We start from the raw sequence: 22,145 nt of genomic DNA, 5'->3' as shown, positions 1-22,145 counted from the left end.
ATTATACCTAATATCTTGCAAAAGCTGTATATTTTAAAGTACAACATGTGGGGTTATTGCCATCATCATTTTCACACAGGATCAACTAAATATACCCTTAGGGCAATGGGGTAATTTTTAAAAGACTAGATTGCATGTCAGAATGGTAGCTGAAGTTATCTTTTAAAGGTCTTCTAAATGTAATGTTAGCCCTTAAAAGAATACAGACCCCCTCCCCACCAAATGTTTCTGTGAAACATGTGAAAGAGGGATATGAAAATTCACTCACCCCATAATTGTCTCTCATAGTTCACAAATATGATTTTATGCTTATTTTTTATTTCTCATGTCTTTTGTACATCATATTAATTTTATTCAGTTTTAAGAGTTCAATTTCAATGTTCATTAAGCCTTTCACATACAGTTACATATTTTACATGAAACACATATAGGCTTGGGGAAAACAGTATTCAGTCAGTGGCTATTACCAATTTCTTTAGGCTATTTGGGCATTTACATTGTAAAAATTAAATACTTACCATGTAGCTCCACTGTTACATTCTGATTAAATCCATTTTCTACAAAGGTGGCAACTGGTAATTATAGAGCTATGTATATTTGCTATATGGGAAGTTAGAAAGCACACACATACAAATACACACACTCCTAAAAATTAAATTTTTAGGATAAATTAAATAAGCAAGTAGTATAGATGGCTTTTTTTTTTAATTTAAAGATTTGTTTTCTTAATTTTGCAAATTCTTTCAATTTAAAACAGTACCCCTCAGGATAAAGGGGAGACCCATTCTCACTCAGTATCAAAAACAAAACCAAAACCTCAATTAAAAAAAAATAAAAAACAATTGAAAGGTCTTGGGGTATGATTTATTTCACACCTACTGGAATTATTTTCTAACCCACTTAGATTACATATGTAGACTTGGTTTCTGTGTTGCAATATTCACAAGAATTGGATTAAGACCAAGTAATTTCTTACTTCATCATTAACTGATAATGGCTCATACCATCAATGCCTATTGACTTGGAATACATGTGCAAGAGATGTACAGTTGAAGATCTCTTTCCTCTCCTCCCTTCTAATTCTTCCCACTACTGCTTGGTCAAGTATGTCTAAAACAAAACTTGTGTCTGACTAAAGAACTCTTATTAGTCATATCATTATACTATTGCAGAATTTTTATAGAAACCAAAGCATGACAGTCTATAATATTATCATTTATGAAAGAGTCATTTCTTTTTTCATTTATATAAGTTAATTTTATATATTCTTAGAGTTTCTAGAAGACAATTTCCCTGAACTTAAAGTCAAGAATATAACTAAAATAAAGAAAATAAGACTAGGATGATAATTTCAACATTTTTCAAATATAACATTTACTGAGAGTGGCCCTAGAGTTGTGTTAGGTGCCAGGAATACAAGAAAGAAATGAATGAAAATATTTATTAAGCCCTTACTATGTATAAAATACTTTGTTAAATGTTGGGAATAAATATGAGTATGTCTCTACTCTCACCGAACTTACATTCTAATGGGGAAAACAAAACAGATTTTTAACTGCAAGGTAGCTGAAGAAAACCAGTGGCTCTTAGGATAGAGCAGCAAAACAGACAATAACTTCACCCTCCACAATGTCATTTCCACTGATAAAATCAAAAAGACTCTAAGAACTTACAATCCAAATGAAGGCAAAATTGTCCCACTAAGTTAGAGAACTCAGGAAGAGAGAGAAGAAGGTCATGTGTGCGGGATTATGTGGCAGTTCACTAAATGTGAAACAGTCCAGCATTTCTCTTCTCTCCAATTTTTTTTACTGCCTGATTACAAAACATTGCTATATGAGAGGTCACTTAGAACATGATCAAATGTCTTCAAATAAATACAGAACAAAACATATAATTTTTTTCCCTAATAAAATGGTATCATCTTAAAAAAAAAAAAAAAAAAAAAAAAAAAAGGCACCCACCCACCCATCAGTAAGATGTGTGAGACTTCACAAAAAGACAAGGAACCACACGGGTTACAAGAAAGGTCCAGCCAGGAAAGCCATAGTGGGGATGGAATGCCAGTGGCAGTAGATGAGATGAAGAAGTCTCAAGAAGAACAGAAAACCTAGGTGGCAGCACCCTAACTAGAATCATAAACTGCAAAACTCTGACCTGAGATGCTGAAGCCTGGGATTTGAACCTAATCATAGGAGAAAAGATAAGTCAGGGCAGAAGCCCAGAAAATTGAGCATAGGAACAGGATCTGACTACCCAATGCAAAACTGTAGAAGGCAGTATCTGCACCTGGCTTAAAGCCAGAAACTGACACTAAGGATATGATCAAAGAGAAGACTATGTCAAATATGGTAAAGAAATATTATGGGTCAAAAGATGCTCAAAGGAAAAGCCCAGGAGAGAGTATTTCCACAAGAAGAATTAGAACTGAGGGGGGAAATGAGTTATAAGGACTATAAGCATAATCCTTGGAATAAAGCAATAGGTAAAATTGAAATAAGGGCTCTGGAAGAACCTAAAATAGAAGGCAGAAAATCTTACCAATTAGGAATTGAACTTGGGAAGAAAAAAATAGACTTGACAAGTCAGATAATGGAAACGTCTTAAAGACTTTTCCTCACTTAAGATATTCTCATGGCATGACTATCCTTCTACCTATAGAAGGAAATAGGTTCCTGCAATTGCTTCAGATGGCTGCTACTTTATCAGAAAGTAGAAAGGCTCCTAGTCTGAAGCACACTGTGCCTGATTACAAGACTTCATTTTTCCTAATTCCTTTGCTTGTGTTTCAGCCCCTGCTTTATCTAAACTGACTTACAGTTCTCACAGACAAGAGCAGCTGGACTAATCCAGCCCAGCCAAGAAACACAGCATTAGGACTAATGGGTAGAAGTTACTGGGATAAAGACTGAACCTCACTAGGGAAAACTGAAGAACTTTATCTATCCAATTATAAAATGGGCTATCTTGGGAACAACAGCGATGGATAGCCTTTCTTCTGTTTGTTATCTCATTTGGGAAGAAGTATTATTTATTATAAGCTACATTTTACAGATGAGAAAATTGAGGCAAAATAAGTTTAGTGACTTGCTAAGTTAGCAAAGCTAACCTAGGGCAGGATTTGAATTCAGGTCTTCCTGACTATAAGATGCACTATTCTGCCCAATGCATTAACTATTACCTACTTTTTACTGCAAAGTAGTGAGTTACTCATTATTGGACGTTTTCAAGCATAAATGAGGAAGACCATTTACTGGGGAAATTTTAGAACTTATTGCTCTGTGAGACAAATGATATGATTTTAGGAAGTTCTTTATAGTTCTATTTCCTAATTCCTTAAAATGGTATAGTATCTCGTTCTGCTCATTTGATTAGCTTGAGATATTTCTATCTTTTTTGGTTCCCCAAAACTTGTTTAAACTGTTGTTATACATCACCCTTTACCTTTACCTTCTGGATACTTATTGGCCCAAATCCTCTTCCTGGCTTTTGACTTGCCATTCCTTCTTTATCAGTCTCTATAAATTGCATGAGTTGCTGGGTGGCAAAGAGGACACAATGCAGGGCCATCAAGTCACTTAACCCTGTTTGCCTCAGTTTCTTCATCTGTAAAATGAGCTGAAGGAAATGGCAAACAGTTCCAGTATCTTTGCCAAGAAAACATCAAATGGGACCATGAAAAGTAGACCATGACTGAAAAATTGAACCAAATAGGATAAATTTTTTACACCTTTCTTGTTCTTATGCCTAAAAATGGCAAATAAAACCCTAATGCTTTCATTACTTCACAATCTCACCTTTTCAAACCATATTCTGCCACTGATACTATGCCTGTGATACACAGTATACCAACCAAATCATTAATCAGAAATAGCAAATGTATAGTCAAGCAAAATAAATACTCTCATTTGCCAAGTCTCTGCCTGCAAATAAATCCATCATTTCTCTGGAAGAAGGTAAAGAATATATTTCAAGAATCCTCTAGAATGATGGATGGCAATTCTAAAACCTGAAGTTTGTTTTTTTTTTTAATACAGTAATAGCAGTTTAAAAACATTAATGTCTTGTTTAAAATGGGCTATTTGGAATTATTAAGCAATCAGCTCATAGTGCATACAAAATGCAGTTTTCTACACCTTCTCCTCATCTATTCCAGGCAAACCTATTTTTGTGAACAGCAAAAGTACTACTAGTGATTTCAATCAATTTTGTAAAAGCACCTATTTCATACAACTAGGATGAGTGCTCAATATTTGAAAAACAATTACAATGTGCCAACCTGTTGTTTTTGTCTTTTGGCCTGGATCTGTAATTTATCAGCATAGAAAAGTCCTAGTGAGGAAACCCTCTCCTCCAATAGATTAGAAGCTCTTCTAAAACTTATGAAGTCCTAGAGAGTTCCATGGATCCAAATGTTCCAAGAAATCAAATGACTTGTCCATGGTTAAAATTTGTATGTTAGAGGCATTCCCTGCACTCTAGAGACTCCAAGACCAACTTTGCAATCTAATATTCCAAGCTACTGCTTTTCATCATCTTTCACACTCATAGAAATAGCAGAGCAACATCTGAGTATGGAGAATAAAATGCCATTTGAGGTTCTAAAAAAATATTCATTGAAAACCTTAAGCTCAAAAAATCTTGAAGGAATAAATTGGCAGAGTAGCAGGAAAGGAAGAACAGGAGGAGCCAAAATTGGTTTTATCTCTTCCATAAACATAAATTTGACAAACAGCACCACTAGATATGAGATCCTTGACCAATGCCCAATAAATAAATTTATTTCTGGAAAAGTTGAAGTGTATAAATGTTGAACTCTATATAAACAGAACAAAGAGAAAATTGCAGATAAATGGAATAATGACTCATTAGTAACTCACTGGTATTTCTCAGGTGAAAAAAGTAGATGATAAAGTTTATTTTATGAGAAGATGACAAGAAAACATTTTAAAAATCAACTTAATTTTATTTTCAGTACCAAATTATCTTCCTCCACTTTCTCTACTAACCATTGAGAGAAGGCAAAAAATAAACATGTATTAAGTCAAATAAGACATTTTCTTATTAGCCATATTATGAAATGTAGCATTTTTCATCATGAATTCTTTAGAATTATGGTGGGTCACTGTACTGATCAGTTATTAGGTTTTTCAGTTGATTATGACTATTAAAACTATTAATCTGGTTCTAGTCACTTTACTTTGCATCTAACCACTTAAATCTTCCCAGGTTTTTCTGAAATCATTTCCCCTATTCTTTATTATAACACAATAGTATTTTACTCAGGTTTATCTTTTTATGCTTCTTGAGTATTGGATCTGATTGCCAAGTTTCTACTGAGCTATTGGGAATGCTTCAAAGTCCTCCATTTCAATAAAGAGCCCTTTCCTTTTTCCTCCTAGTAGGATTACACTCAGCTTTGCTGTATTGGTTATAATCCTACCTCTTTTGCTTTCCACATCACATTCCACATTCTCTGCTTCTTTACCATGGTATGAATGGTTAATGTATTTTGTCAAATCTTTTCTGTATCTATTAGGATAATTATATGATTTTTTGGTTTTATGTTATTAACATAGTCAATTATGCTTAAAGTTTTCCAAATATTAAAAAAAAAAAAGTTTTCCAAATATTAAACCAGCTCTACATTCATGGTATAAATCCCACAGGTTCATAGTGTATGATCTTTGTGATATATTGCTATAATCTTCTCACTAGTGCTTTATTTAAAATTTTTAATAATGACCTATTGTTGCTTTTCCCTGGTTTTGTTCTTCAAATTTGGTAGCACTCAACCTATATTTTCAAACAGTTTATATAGTGTTAGGATCCTTACAAGATGCTAAGTCGGTACTCAACAATTCTCTAGTTCAGAGTTCAAACCTTTAAAGGAGTTTGCTCATGGTTCTGTAAGGAGTTCCCACAAGCCCATGGAGTACTCACAAGCCTATTCTCTGGGAGGATATAAGGAGCCAACATTGAGTGGGGAAGTCAGTCTGGATTGGGTCAAGGAGACGACTTCCCAGGAGAACTTCAGGGAAGCTAGAGGAGGTTCAGAGTGAGGATTCAGTGGATTCACAAGTCCAGGAGATTCACAAGTCTAAAGGAAAAGCCTGCTCATGGACTTCGGGAAGATTCACAACTAGGATTGAATTCTGGGAAACCCACAATCTTGGAGGCAGAGTCTGATTCATTCCCACGTCTACATTGGGGCTGGCTGGAGGCTTTGGATTCAGAGGGAGCTAGAGACTAAAGCTGGCTGGAGACATTCTGACAGGAAAAGATTCAAGACTTTGAAGGATACAATATAGGATCTGGACTTTAACTCCTTGCTGTATTTTGGGATTATTGAACTGAAACTAAAACTAAGACTGGCTGCAGAAGCTCCCCAAGAGATCTGCCCCCAGAGAACGATTGCCAATTTTAGAGACAACAGAACTTCACATTTTGACGCCCAACGTGGGGGGCAAGTATTTTTGCTTATCCTGATTCTGGCTGATTCTGAGCTCTTCAGGGAGCTAGCCTGGAATTTAAAATATAGTATAGGAATTAATTGTTCTTTAAATGTTTGGTAAAAATGGCTTTTAAATTCATCTTCTCCTGGGGTTTTTGAGCTCATTTATTGCTTTTTAAATTAAAAAATAAATATATGGTGAAATATTTCATTTCTTCTTCTGTTAATCTAGATAACTTATATTTTTGTAATTATCCATTTCATTCAGAGTGTCAGTGTTCTTGGCATATAGTTGGGACAAAATAGCTATTCATTGCTTTTTTGATATTGGTAATTTTTTCTTTTAAGTAAGTTTAATTATCCAATAATCTATTTTACTGATTTCTTTTCAATAAAATCAGATTTCAAGTGCTAATAGTTTATTTAAATTTTTTTTTCAATTTTATTAATCTCTTATTTTTTTTATTTTGATGTTTAAGTGGGAATACTTTGTTATTTGCCAAGTTTTTTAGCTACACGCCCAATTCATTAACCTGTTCTTTCTCCTTTACTAAAGAAAAAATTAAGAAGAGGTCACTTCTAAATACTGCTTTCGCTGTACTCCACCCTATTATCTTTAATAAAGGTGATTCTCTCTTTTTTTTTTTCACTTAGTAAATTTTTATTTTTTTTTTAATGTGTTTTCTTTTGCAACATGGCTAATATAGAAATACATTTTACATGATATTTAATGTAAAAGAGATATCATAATACTTGCCTTCTCAAGGTGTGAGGATAGGATAGTAGGGATGAAGAGAATTTAGAACTCAATTTAAAAAAAATGTACATTAAAAAGAAATTTTAACAATCAAGAAAAATCTACAGATCTAAAGGAGATTATTTCTAAGAATTATTTTTTTGACTTGCTCATTTGTTAAGATGAAACTTTTGTTTCCAATTTTTAATTGAAACTTCAAAAATTCCTTATTGAATGTAATTTTTAATTACATTTTGGTCAGAATATACATTTATTATTTCTGCATGTTTGTTTGTGAGGTTTTTATGCCTTAAGATATGGTTAATTTTTGTGAAGGTGCCATGCAAGGCTAAAAAAAGGCCTACTTCTTTCTATTTCCATTCAATATAATCCAGAAATCTATCACAGGTAATTTTTTATTCATCTCCTTAACTTTTTTTTTTTTTAATTTTATGGTTAGATTTATCTAGTCTGAGAAGAACAAAGAGGTCCCCCACAATAATATAAAAGTTTCACTATTTCTTCTCATAATTCATTTAATTTTTCCTTTAGGAATTTTGATACTATGCTATCTGGTACACATTGATATTCTTCAATTAACTGTATCAACATTGATATCAATTATCACCAGCATCTTTTAACACAATACAGGTTTTCCTGATTATCTTATTAGTTACTTTTATTTTACCTGAGACCTGACTCTTTTTGCTTCAGTTCCTTATTTTGACTCAATGTGCATCTGTTTCAAATGTGTCTATTATAAGCAATATATTGTTGGATTCTGGTTTTTAATCCATTTTGCTCTGCATTTTTGTTTTTGGGATAAGTTTATCTCATTTATCTTCACAATTATGAATGCTGTGTTTTCCTTCTTATTCTCCATCTGTCTCCTCCTTTTTGATTATGCATGCCTCCCTAATCTCCTCTCTCCTCCTATGCTTTATCTACAACTTTCCTGTAAAATTAATTTCTGTACCTAAGTGTGTATATGTGTATTCTTCTTACTTAAGCCAGTTCAGATGAGTAAAATTCAAGAATGGCCCACTTTCCACTTTTATACTCCAAGTTATAACTCCTTTCTTGCCTCATTTATGAGAAAATTTCCTCCTCCTCCTCCTCTCCTCCATTCTTCCAGTGCATTGTCCTTTCTTGCTCTTTCAGTTATCAAACCCATTTTGACTTTTTGTGACTCCATTTTGGGAGGTTTTCTTGGGAAAAATACTTGAATGGTTTGCCATTCCCTTTTCTAAGTCATTAAAATAACTCATTACAGATGAATTACAGGGTTAAGTGACTTGTCCCAGGTCACAGGGTATCTAAGGCCAGATTTGAACTCAAGAAGAGGAGTCTTTCTGAAGGAGTATATGTAGACAGAGAGCACAGGCATGAATTGTAATAGGAAGGAATAATATTTTTTTAAAAATGAAATTAAGGGTGATAGAGGAATGTAGTGGGGAAAAGAGAAAGGAAGAAATGGAATGGTATAAATTATCTGCTATAAAAAAGAGCAAAGAAAAATCTTTTACAACGGAAGAGGAGGAGGGAGTGAAGTTAACTCTCATTAAAACTGGCTCAAAGAGGAAATAACATACACATTCAATATGGCTAGAGAAATTTATCTCACCCTGCAGGAAAATGAGAGGAATGGGATATAGAAAGGGAAAGGTGATAAAAGACAGGGCAAATTGGGGAAGGGAAGGGATATAGGAAGAGAAAGGGTGATAAAAGACAGGGCAAATTGGGGAAGGGAACATTTTTGAGGACAAACAGGATGGAAAGAGAGAGAGAATAGAATAAATATTGCTACAGTTAGCAATAGTAATTGTAAATAAGAATTTTGAAGCAAATTTCTCTGATAAGGCTTCAGTTCTTAAACACAGAGAAAACTGAGTCATATTTATAAAAATATAAGCCATTTCTCAATTGACAAATAATCAAAAGATATGACCTATGCTTAAAGGGCTATAAATTCATGAAAATTCTTTGATCTAACAGTATCAATGCTGGGCATGAATATCAAAAAAGATAAATATTTGCAGCAGTTCTTTTCTCACAGCAAAAAACTGTAAATTGAGGGGATGCCCATCAACTGGGAAATGGTTGAGAATAAAAAACTGTGTCTGAATATAGATTGAAGCACTCTTTCTTTAACTTTATTTTTCTTGGAGCTTTTTTCCATAAGGGTGGGAGATATGTTTTCTTTCACAACATAACTTTTATGGAAATGTTTTACATAACTTCACATGTGGTTTCATGATGAAGACCTACAACTGATTGGGTTTCTAAGAATTTGCAATGCTTTGGGAATACGAAACCATGAACTATTCCCATATCTATATATATCTATATATTTATATCCAGCTATATATATCTATCATGAATTTTTTATAAACAGGTTGCTCATATTGCTTTAACTTTAAAAATGTGCAGGTTAAAAGATAGCTTTGAAGCACTGTCATTTTATATGTTCTTAGGCATGTGATAAAAAAGTATATTATAATTTGCAAACAAGTTCAGTACAATAAAAATAGAAGGGAGTGAGATATAATGACAAGAACCATGAATCTGGAGTCTGGAGACCTGAATTTAAATCCTAGATCCTTTAATATGCAACTTTCTATAAATCTCATCAGCTCTTCAGGCCTAAGACTTCTTATTTAGAAATTGAGGCTGGATTCAATGATCTCTAAGTTCTCTTGTAGCTCTAAATCCTATGATCTTATTAAGTGGGCCATGTGAATAACCTTATAGTGGGTATTTAAATATACACTACTCTAGTTTTGCATATTGTTTCTCTTTAGAAGCTCTCATTCAAGATGGTAATGTATAATGAAAATTTACAAAAATCTAACACCTTTAATTTGATATTATAACTAAACAAAACTACATTTTTAATACTGCTTACTGTTTATGCACATTTTGTACAGTTTAATTGGCAATAATAACAATAGATGCCAGAAGATCTAAACTAGGTTATTTTGTAATTTTTTAAAACATGAATTGGCACGAAAAATATTTTGTGTTTAAATACTTATTATTCTAATTACCCCTCACATTGTACTCTGCTATAGCCAGAAATTTTAATTAAAATCAAGTAAAATCTCCAAGACAAATTCTAATATAAATTAAAAATTTTAAATATGACTTTAATTAAACTAACCTTTTCTTTCTTTAGAAATTCTCTGAATTTATTAGTGGTAAATCCCCTTGAACCAGTAAAACGTAAGCGCTGGTACTTAGCTTGAACATACAAACCCTTCAGTACTAGGCCTGATTTATAATGGGGCTGGAATCTGCCATCTATCAAATTGTTCTGTAAAGAAAAAAAGAGAAAATCAGTTTTAAACTGTTAAATCTCTAATTATACTTTATTGACACAATAATAGTCATTTATAAATGTGATGTTTGTAGTATTTTAAAATATAACACATTAATTTTAACTTGTTCAATAATTCCTCCATTTCATCTTTAATATTTTCAGATATTACTTTGACACAATCATATTGTTACAACAGTGGTGATTACAGAAAAATCCATTACAGAATATCTTTTGAGTGTTAGGTACTTCAGATATTCAAAGAATGATATAATAAAGGTGTAATAAGGTAATGTTGAGTTCATTAACATTAATTAAAAATAACCTGCCTGTGAAAATAAACTATTACTTCATTGGAAAAATATCCAAATTTCAAATATGCATTTATAAGTAGTTCACTAGATTACAGACCTGGTATCTCCAAAAAAAAAAAAAAAATCCTTTACTTTATATCTCTAGTAATATATCTATATCTGATTAAGCTCAAAAATAAATATTTACTTTTTGAGCTTTAAAAAATGACTTAAAAAACCCCCAAATATTTTTCTATATTAATAATTAATAATATATAGTGTCTTTCCTCCCAAAAACTTAATTGTTGATATACAAAAATTTTTTAAAAATTAAAACAAAATCCTTATTTGAAAAAAAAAAAAAAAAACAAAAACAAAACTTGTTAGTTAAGACAGTATATACAAACTATCTCAGGAGCTATGATCATAATGCTAATCCAATATATTTCATGGAATATATTCCTTCCTCATATACATCTCATAGAATAACCCTCTTCAAGATTCAACTCAAGCATTATCTTCTACCAGACATAGAAGAATGGCTTCTGAATGGCGGATTTAATAAAATTGTAAGTGCCATTTGAGGGCAGGGAGTGTTTCATTGTTATATTCCCATCACTTAATACAATGTCTTTCACATAGAGGGTAATTAGCAGATGCTTATTCAGTTTCACTTAAGGGAAAATAAGAAGAAGAATTACAGAGAATGAGAGGACATGGAGAAGTTAACTGTGTACTCAGATAAATTAAAGTAAGAATATAAGTAATTCTTAAAATAGTGATGTCAAACTCAAATAAAAATGAGAGCTAATAAACAGTATATGAATACTTCTGCAGACCACATATTGGTTGAGAAAACCACACATAGTCACATATTTCTTCTTATTATTAACACATTTAACATGTTAAAATCAGATAGGTACTATATTCCAATCTCAGGCCACATTTAGGAATATTATGGACTATAATCTCAATCAACATTTCTGCCTCACAATATTAATATGAAGTAAACCTAAGTATCATTCCTAGTTTTCCAAAAAGGAAATGAGACTGAAAGATTAAGACACTTGGTTCAGGATAATAAGCAAATAAATATAAAACAACCAGGACTAGGACTTCATTCTTAAATGCCTTCCAAAATATTTAACATCTAAACATCTAAAGTTTGTACTTTGATGGCACAAACAATTCCAAAGTAATGGAAAAAAAAGTAGTTTTCCCTCCCTAATACTGCCTGCCTATCAAATACCATCCACTACTTCTAACATCTTTCTTCTTGTAACATGAACTACCAGTTATTGCCTTTAGACTTATTCCAGAAATGAAGGACCAATAAACAAATAAAACAAAAAGATAGAATGCCTTTCTAGATTCCTTTGAATGTATTTTAAAACAAACATCAAATTGGATTATTTTAAAAGGAAGAAAAATACACGTATGTGCTTATTTTGTAAAATCTGTGAATTCCAAAGTGTGTTGAAAGGTGAATTTCTGTAAACTGATTTTGTACTTGTTAGTGAATGTAACACAGATGAAAAATTCAGCAAAGAAGAATGAGGAGCAGTCACACAGGCAGAAGAACCAAGAAAGAATGGTGTTCTGAAAACTGCCAAGAACTTTGAGGGAAAAGACCAGTGGATTTGGATCACACATTAAAATGGCTGACATTTATAAAATGCCTAAAGATTTACCAAACTACTTGCCCACAAAAAACCCTTGTGAGGAAAGTGGTTCAAAATTTTCTACTAAAAAGGGAGTAGCTTATAGAATTGCATATTTAAAAATAAAAGGGACTAAAGGGCCTCTCCTTCTTCATTTTACAAATGGGAAGAATGAAGCTTAGGGTACTTAATTGATTTACCTATATCTATATCTATCTATCTATCTATCTATCTATCTATCTATCTATCTATCTATCTATCTAAATCTGTATCAGAGCTATAATTTAAGATAATTTCTTTTCTTTAAGCTTTTTATTTTTCAAAACATATGTATGGATAATTCTGAGACATTAATCCTCGCAAAACCTTGTGTTCCAGTTTCCCCACTCCCTCCCCTAGATGGCAAGTAGTCCAAAATATGTTAAACATGATAGAAATATATGTTAAATTCAATATATGCATACATATTCATACAATTATTTTGCTGCACAAGAAAAATCAAATCAGACCAGAAAAAAATGAGAAAGAAAATAAAATGCAAGTAAATAACAAAAAAAAGAATGAAAATGTTATTCTGGGCCCAAAATCAATTTCCACAGTCTTCTCTTTGAATGCAAAGGGTTCTCTGCAACACAAGATCATTGGAACTGGTCTGAATCATTAAAATAATTTCTGATCTCAATTTAGGATTCTTTAAACTATATATAAAACTGCTTTCACTGAATGAAGGAATATAGCCAAATCTATAAGCATTTAATCAGGGATTTACACCTATTTCTATACTACTGACTAAAAAATGACAAATTTATAAATTTCTGACCTATTTCCAAATTTCCTATGAGAACTGACATTTATGCCAGTATAGACATCAGATATTCTCATCTTAGAAATATAAAGGAGCAACCTAGTAATCTGAAGGATTTGAGTTTTTAAAAATACTTAAACCAAATTAAATTCTTTCCTGATGTTTTTAGGGCTGACTATAAATTAGCAACAACAGCGTATTATTAAATATTAAATCATTATACAGTATTGCGAAATTTTAGACAGGAAAATAGGAATAGTTTAATTTTTTAGAGTAAAATTTTTATTCATTTTAAACTTCAACACAAAATGAGAAACAAAAACAATGCCACATACAAAACAAAACATAAGAGAAGATTCCATATAAAACAATAAATTTCTATTTCAAGAAAAACTACATAATAAATACTACATATTGTTTTCTAAAGCTGCTCAGATTTTCTTATCTTCCCTGGGCTTTCTTTTGTTTTCTGTTGTCCACTTTTAAACTTTATCTCTCCCCCTCTTTCCCAATAGAGAAAGGCATAATTAAACACAAAGATGTTCTCACCTTATAATATAGTTTAAGGTTTGATACTGCTAAATCTTCTTTGTATCTTCTCCTTTTGGTTTCTTTTCTCTGATTTCTTTGAAGTTCCTGACCTTTTTTTTTTTTTCTTCTTCCAAATGATCTAACTTGGTAAGATAATTTTTTAGTAATTTAATTAGATTAACACTGAATAAGACTGCTTAGAGATCTTGTATAATCCTTACTATATCTCCATGACATTTAAATTTTGTTTTTTTCTTTGGGCTTGCTTGCAATATTGTCTTTAACCTTCGAGCTTTGCAACTATAAGTTTTTTCCTGGGATTTCTTTCAAGTAGTGATTGATGAATTTTTTCCCCCCCTATTTCTGTTTTGCCTTCTTGTTTTATAACTTCAGAGCAGTTTTCCATAATAATCCCTTATATTTTTTCAAGATTCTTTTTTTTTTTTAAATCATAATTTTCAGGTAGTTAACTATTCTTACATCATTCCTCCTTCTGAAAAGTTTTACATGCTCTCCTACTTAATTTTGATTTTGCTTTTATTATTTCTTGATGTCTTAGACAGTCACTAACTTTTCTTTGCCCAAATCCAGTTTTTATCAAAATATTTTCTAAAGTTTTTGGTTCCCTATTTCAGGTTGGATAATTTTCTTTTCTTGTTTTTGAGAGATGATTAGGGTTCAGGGACTTGCCCAGGGTCACACAGCTAGGAATATTAAGTGTCTGAAGTTGCCTTGGAACTTAGGTCCTCCTGACTCCAGGACCAGCACTCTATCCACTGTGCCACCTACTTTGCGGGTTGAAAAACTTTCTTTTCATAATTTTCCTGGATTTCTCTTATTTTTTCTTGATCTGTCTTATTTGGTAAAGTCTTTTATAACTCATTCCAAGAATTCTTTTTGTTCTTGGGATCAGCTGATCTTTCTTAGTGAAAAAAGGGTAGCTTTTTTTTTTTTTTTTTAAAGCTCCATTATCTTCCTCTAAATAAAAACCCTGATCCTCCCTGTCCCCACAGTAGCTATCTATAGTTGGGTTCTTTCTCCTTTGCTTGCTCATTTTTATTTTATTTTATTTTTTTTTGTTTTCAGTAGTTATAGTATGATCAAGTTCCAGTTCCAAGATAGGGGAATGATGCCAAGTCACAGGTCCTTCTTACTGTTATTTTCTGAAGTCTATTTTGAGGCCCAATCATAGGTTCTCCTCCTCCTTCTCCACTCCTAAGCCATGAACAGTTCCTCCCTTCTCCCCCTCACCCCCCAACTCTTGGTCACTCATTACAGTCCCTCCAGTTGCTGCAAACTACAGCTATCCTCTCTGCTCTGGAACTGAATGAAACCAGGGCCAGTTCTTCTTCAAGGGCCTACAGCCATTAGAGTAACTAGACCTACACTCATCAAGCATGTGCTAACTTCTTCTCCCTGCAGGCGCCAGCTGGTCAGAGTAACTGTGTTTGTTGTCCCTGGACAGTGAAAGATATTTCAGTCTTCTACTCAGTCTTCTGACTGGTAACACTCAACTTGAGATGAAAATTGCCAACACTGGGATTGCTCTCCCAACTCAGCTGGCCCCAGGTGAGTTGCTGGTAAAATCCACAGTGTGGATTGGAGGTATTTGCATGCTACTTGGGCCAACCTCAGCCTCAGGAGATCAGGACTTTCTAGGAACTTACTTAAGCTGTGTTGGAACAATTGCTTTACCTAACTTTTGTTCATTTCTGTTGCTCTACATTCCCTCAGAGGCAACGTTCTTTCTTTCTTTTTTTTTTTTTTTGGTGGAGGAAATCTGGACAGCCTAAAATTTTCTGACCCACTGCACCATCTTTCCAGAATTGCTCTAGTCTGTTAAATTTTGAAAAAAATCATTCAAAATCTCTGTCCAGAGAAGATGAGGAATCCCTTAAGATCCTTGTATAGGCCTAAAAACATTCCAATGAAGAACTAAGAAATACATATTCTTGTGAACAACTACAAACAGCAAAAATCACTATGAATTACGATGTACTTGGCAGCTAAGAGAAATAATCATTTCATGCAAGAGATCAAGATCACTCATATCACTGGATGGCCAGATCTAATCTTTCATACAGCCTCTTTCATTTTTGTCTAGTCTATTCCAGTATTCCAACAATCCATTCATTTCAACTATGAAAAAGTCTGGATTGTAAAAGATACATACATAGCAAAAATAAGAGGAAACAAAAAGAAAATTGGGAAACAGAATGTTCTGGTTAATCAAAAATGTAAAATTCCCAGGAACTGTGAATTTGAATATATAGTAGATACTCCTTCCAATAAAGCAGATTATAACATCCTTTATTATTTGGAAATGGTGAACATAAATTCCTAGAGTTGAAAAAATTCATTGGCTAGTACTCAACCTTCAGGTGCTGACTTTTCTCTATCCTTAGTCAGTTTAATTCTTGGAATATAAATAGGTTGGTAAAATCATTAGAGCTAATGTTCAGCTATAGGTTTGCCTATGAGAACCCAGAGTAATCTCTGAGACATTAAGTAGAATTTTAATGGCAATCAAAATTTGGTTAAAGGCAAACTATTACCAAGTACAAAATAATCATTTTCAAATAATTCTAATAAAATATCTTTAACATTATACAGAAAATTACATTGCATTTGGTAATTTTTATCAGTACATCAATGTCATCTTAAGAAAATTTACTAAATAATACATGTTCAAGGGTTCTGAAAGATAAATTTCTAGTTAACAGGACATACCATACAAACTACCTGTTATGCATTAACATTAGAAATGAAACATATCCACAAAACTATGCCTACAGAGTTATTTTATAGCCAAAACTAAAGCTAATATAAACATATAAACAATACCTTAAAAGGTCTTCTAAAGGTTCCTGGATTTTGGAGATTGTCTCTAATTCCAAATGGTCGGTCATTAATGATGTCTTTTGTTTTTGAGGTATGATACGCATTCTGAATAGGGAAAAAACAAAAAAACAAAAACACCACACACACACACAAAAAAAAAAAAAAAACAGGTACTTTGCTGTTTTTTTTAAAGTTCATTTTGACCACAAAATTTCTAACATCACATATTTATGATCTCAGAAACAAAAGTAAAATGGGTATGCCTCCATTTATATATGTGCGTACACCCACACACCCACACACACACATCCCCACATCCCATGTCCCATCATGGCTATCAATGCACTAGACTACCTTCTAATGTTAATATCATCTTATACACACACACACATATGTGTGTATATATATGTATACACACACACACATATATATATGTGTGTGTATATATGTATATATACACACACATATATATGTATGTGTGTATATATATATATATATATGTGTGTGTGTGTATATATATATATATAGTTTGTTTTTTTGTTGAGGCAATTGGGATTAAATGACTTGCCCAGAGTCACATAGTCAGGAAGTGTTAAATGTCTATGACGACATTTGAACTCAGGTCCTCCGGATTTCAGGGCTGGTGCTCTAACCACTTCGCCACCTAGCTACCCCATCATCTAATCAATTAAGCAAATTTCAAAAATGCAATACAAATTTAATGTAAAATCAAGATAGTTAAAAAACTCTATCACCAATAATTCCTGATATAACTATCAGTATTCTATAAGTCAACTCTCCAAACCATTAACAATGGATAGTATAACTCAGGCAAGTGTCCCAAATCTTTTTCATGAATATGAGAAATAGGCACTTCTGTGATCACAGTCTATTTGCTCAATAAAAGCTCATAATTTATGATTTTTTTTAAATTACAATTTTTTTTTCTCAAAACAACCTGATGAAATAATGTGATAAGAGGGTGTTCATTCATTGGGAATGGCTACCAAATCATCTGAATAGAAGTAATTCAGTAATTACATAGTAAGATATGAGGAAAAGGATTGTTTCAGAGAAACTTATAAAGATGTATATGAACTGATGTAGAGGGGAGAGAGAGCAGAACTAGGGAAAAAATTAACACTATTAAAAAAAAAAAAAAAAAAAAAAAAAAAAACAAGAATTAAGAACTCTGATTCCACAATTCCAGAGTATCAGTGGTGAAGAACATTATTACTTAGGCGATAAAGTCAAAAGATAGAATTAGATGTTTCTAGACACAGGTAATGTGGGCATTTGATTTGCTTATTAATGATATGTATTATTCTAAGAGTTGTGTAATTTTTTTTTAAATTTGGGAATTTAGAAGACAGAATGGTATAGGATTGGGTTTCAGAAAAAAAAAAAAACACAGAAAAGTTAAAGTTATATTTTAAAAGAATAGTAGATTCTAACACCCTAAGAAAACCTAACAACCTAAGAAAAAGGAGGGCAAGAAAGGGGGAAGGAATAGATGATAATCTAACACCCTTATTGAGGAAGCCTTAAGGAGAAATTAAGACAAATCAAATACAGTTCCCTGTTCAGGGACAACAAAACCTGACTATGCTCTGGGAAGAAACACACAAAAGGAAGCTGAAGTAAGCAGCAAAGACTCAAAAAGACTATGATCAACCCATTAAGAATATACAAGGGGGCAGAGAAAGTACTAAAAGTAAGAACTACGGATAAATTATTACAGATTAAGAATTGCCCAAGAGGAAAATCCATTAAAATAAAATTGTTACGACAATTTTAAGATCATTTGGAAAACACAACACAATAAATGTTTTAAAATAAAAAGTTCAATAGGCGAAAACTGAAAAGAAAACAGCTGAAAATAGAAGATGGGAAATCTTACCCTGGAAAATCAGAATAAATTAACAACTCAATAATAATTCTATGAAACAACAAGAAATATTAGAATAAAAATTGTTTAAAAAATGAAGAAGAAAATATTTGAACTCAGGTCTTCTTGAATTCAAGCTTTCCACTGCCCAATCTGACTCCCTATATGAGGCACTTACTATGCCTAATAAATGAAGTAGGTTCTGAGAAGACTATACAAAAATAGGAGTAAAACGGAATTTCATCTGAACTAGATGGAAAGGAATTAAACACAAACACAGTCTAACATAGTCTAACATAGTGATAAACTGAAAAGAAAAAGGAAGATAGGAAGAGAACACAGTGATAGATGTGGGAGTGGGGAGCTGGGATGAGTCAAAAAAGGTAATGATCATAAATCAAAAGAACTTTAAATTCATGGAGTAAACTGCAAAGGGAGATTTAAATGGAAAGAGCATGTGAAAACCAGTGATTAGGGTCTGGGCAAAGAAAGCAGATTATTTCAGCCTCAAATGATTTATTGTTGATTTCATTCTTTCTCTTCAACCCAGTTTTCCATAAAGGGAGTTGGAAGTTAAAAAAAATGATATGATATATATGGGACTGTACTATTAACAATCAAAATCTAATTGAGTTAAAATTCACTTATAAAATAGAAGAGGGCAGCAGAATGGATTAAAAAGCAATTATTACAATAAGTTTAAAACAAATACATTTGAAAAAATTAGCTAAGAATTTAAAATGAGGAATGATATGAAAATTTATGGAAAGAATTCAGAGTAATTTGATAAGACTTTTTATGAAATGATATGGAGTTTAGTGAGCAAAACCAGAAAAATTTATACAATAACATTAAAAAAGAAAATTCTTTAAAAGAATTGAGAACTTTTATCAATGCAATGACCAAGCATGGTCCAGAAGTAATGATGAAGCAAACTACCTATACATCTCTTGAAAGAGAGAGAGGAAAAAAAATGCAAGATGCTAAATAAGATAGATTTTCAAACAAAAACACAGGAATTTGTTTTGTTCGACTTTGTTTACATATGATAAAGAATTTGCTGGCACCTTTTTTTCCCCCTCCCAAAGAGAAAGATGGAAGGGAGATGGGAAATAGCAAAAGGGCATAGGCAAGAAAAAAATAAAGTAAAATAAGTATAAAAAAGAAAAGAGAGTCATTGAAATTGTTTTTAATGTTCAAGAGAATAGGCAAGGACAAAACAGATATGTAGAGTTGCTATGAAAGCAAAAAGTTGAATATAATTTTAAAAAGCAAAGCAAGCTATAGAGAACAACAGTTACATACATAATCCTCTTTATTTTCTTTTCTACTCTATATTTATTTGATTTTTATTATTTTAAATGAAAAATATTTTTCCCTAAAAAAAAGACACTTGAAATAATGAGGGCCTGCTTCCAGTAAACTTAAAAAACAAACAAAAACTGGGATATCCATCATAGTCTCAGACAAAGCAACAACGATTAAGACAAGATTAAAAGAAAAGAAAATTTTTATTATACTTAAATGCATCATAGGTAACGAATCAATGTCAATAACTAATATATACACACTGAAGGGAATGGCATCTAAATGCTTAAAGGAAAAAGGTAATTAAATTGATAAAGGAAAGTAGCACTGAGGAACAATAAGAAAATCTTAATGTACACCTTTAAAACTAATATGAATATAACAAAAGTAAAAAGTTAGTGATCAGAACAGAATATAAGAAAAATTAGATTTGCTAAAATCTCTGGCCAGTAATGAATAAGAATAGAAAAAAGTTCTCAACTGTATAGCACTATTTTAAAAACTGACCATATGCTAGGGCATAAAAACTTAATAGGCAAATGCATCTTTATTGGTCCCAACATATTAAAATGAATAAACTGCTTTGAAGAATAGTTTCACACTCAACAGAATGCTTTAATAATGTATTACTACAGAATTGGGAGGGGGGAGGGAGAGTCAGAAATAAACCACACAAATAATACATTCTTTTTTAAAAGAAAATAAGACAACATACCAAAACTTTTGGGAGGTAGTATCAATATGGTTTTTAGGAGAAAATCTATATCCCTAATTTCTGTCATCATCAAGGAAAGAATAAATTAGTGAATTAAGTGTATAATAAAACAAACAAATAAACAACAAATAAAACTTAATACAAAAAGGGGAATCAAAAATAAAAATAAATTATTGAATTGTTGCAATGAAGTATATTACAAAACTCTAATCAAATAATCTATTAACTATTCTCACAAAGAAAAATAACCAAAAATTATGAAAAATTAAATGTAGAATTACAATAAAGAAAACTGTTACACATAGTTTTGACTAACAATAAGTCTAACAAAGAAAGAGAAATAACCTCCTGACCAGAAGTATTTATAAGTGAACTTCATTAACATATTCAAATAATAATTAATTCTATGATTACATAAGTTTTTGCAGAAACTGGAAAATTTGGAATTCTGCCAACTTCTTTTCATGCAACAAAGTACAGACCTAAAAGAATATCAATGCAAAAATACTGAATCCAATATTAGAAAAAATGCTATGGTAATATGTTAAAAAAGATTATATGGAGCTATCAAATGGGATTTATAACAAATGTACCCTTGATTCAATAAGGAAAACTATAAATGTAAAAGTTCATATTATTTTTATTAACAATGAAAAAAGTCATGTATTTCTGAAAAATCTAACAAGAAAAATATATTCTCATTCTCTCTCTCTCTCTCCGCTCTCACACACACACACACACACACACACACACACACACACACACACACACACACACACTCACACTCACACATTAAAAGCATCAAAAAAAATTAAGTCTTTCTTAATATGAGAAAAAGGATTATGTTAAATGGAAAAATATTTTAGGTTTTTCTAGTTATCATCCAGGATAAAATAAGAATGTCCATTATCATTACTTCTATTTTAACTATTTGTAGAAAAATGAATATTATAGAAAAAGATGTTAAGGAAATAAGTCCCCCAAATAAAAAACAAAATCATCTTTTTTTGGTAGATGATGATCTATTTTAGAGATTCACATACAATTAATTGAAATGAAAAATGTTAGCAAACTCAGCCAGATTCCATTCAAAATAACTATAGTACATTCAAATTAACTAAATAGTGCATATAAAATATATTGGAGTCCATGTTTAAAAATACACAGGAATTTCATAACAACTAGGAGACACTCTTGAAGAAATAAATACAAGTCTAAAAAACTGCAGAAATATTAAGTATTAATTAATATTAATATTAACCCATTACAATAGAAATGGCAATGACCTATATTTCCTCACTTATTTATGATTCAAATTACCAAAGTTTCATTATAGAACTAGAAATACCAAGAAAAAGGATGAAAAGCTAGGAAAGTATCACCTCTCAAATTATATTAATATGCAATATCATTAAAACTACTTAGTACTGGTTTAAAAAACAGAAAAATTGATCAGTAAGACAAATTATTAACGCAAGACCCAGAAGCAAAGGAACATAAGCTCCAAATACACACATGACCTTCTCAATATTAAGTCACAACATAAGCAAATTAGAAGCAAAAGTTCCTTTCACAACTATGTATAAAAGAATTTTTA

General features: G+C 31.7%; 1 protein-coding gene across 12 annotated transcripts in view; it reads right to left on the bottom strand.

Annotated features, from left to right (window-relative positions):
* The window catches only part of BCLAF3 (BCLAF1 and THRAP3 family member 3), an 86,704-nt gene that overhangs the window by 3,036 nt on the left and 61,523 nt on the right, over positions 1-22,145 (bottom strand). For 9 of the 12 annotated variants that reach the window (XM_074300950.1, XM_074300951.1, XM_074300945.1 and 6 more), the window contains 2 exons: positions 16,641-16,742; positions 10,351-10,503 (listed from right to left, as the gene is read on the bottom strand). In XM_074300950.1, coding sequence (XP_074157051.1) covers positions 10,351-10,503; positions 16,641-16,742 — 255 coding nt within the window. Of the gene's footprint in view, positions 1-10,350; positions 10,504-13,814; positions 13,940-16,640; positions 16,743-22,145 lie in introns of those variants that run through there. The other 3 variants (XM_074300956.1, XM_074300952.1, XM_074300957.1) reach the window with 3 other exon arrangements.

Source organism: Sminthopsis crassicaudata, chromosome 3 (genome assembly GCF_048593235.1).
Source record: "Sminthopsis crassicaudata isolate SCR6 chromosome 3, ASM4859323v1, whole genome shotgun sequence".
In the NCBI taxonomy this organism is placed as follows: Eukaryota; Metazoa; Chordata; class Mammalia; order Dasyuromorphia; family Dasyuridae; genus Sminthopsis; species Sminthopsis crassicaudata.
This window is presented reverse-complemented; position numbering and strand designations above follow the sequence as displayed.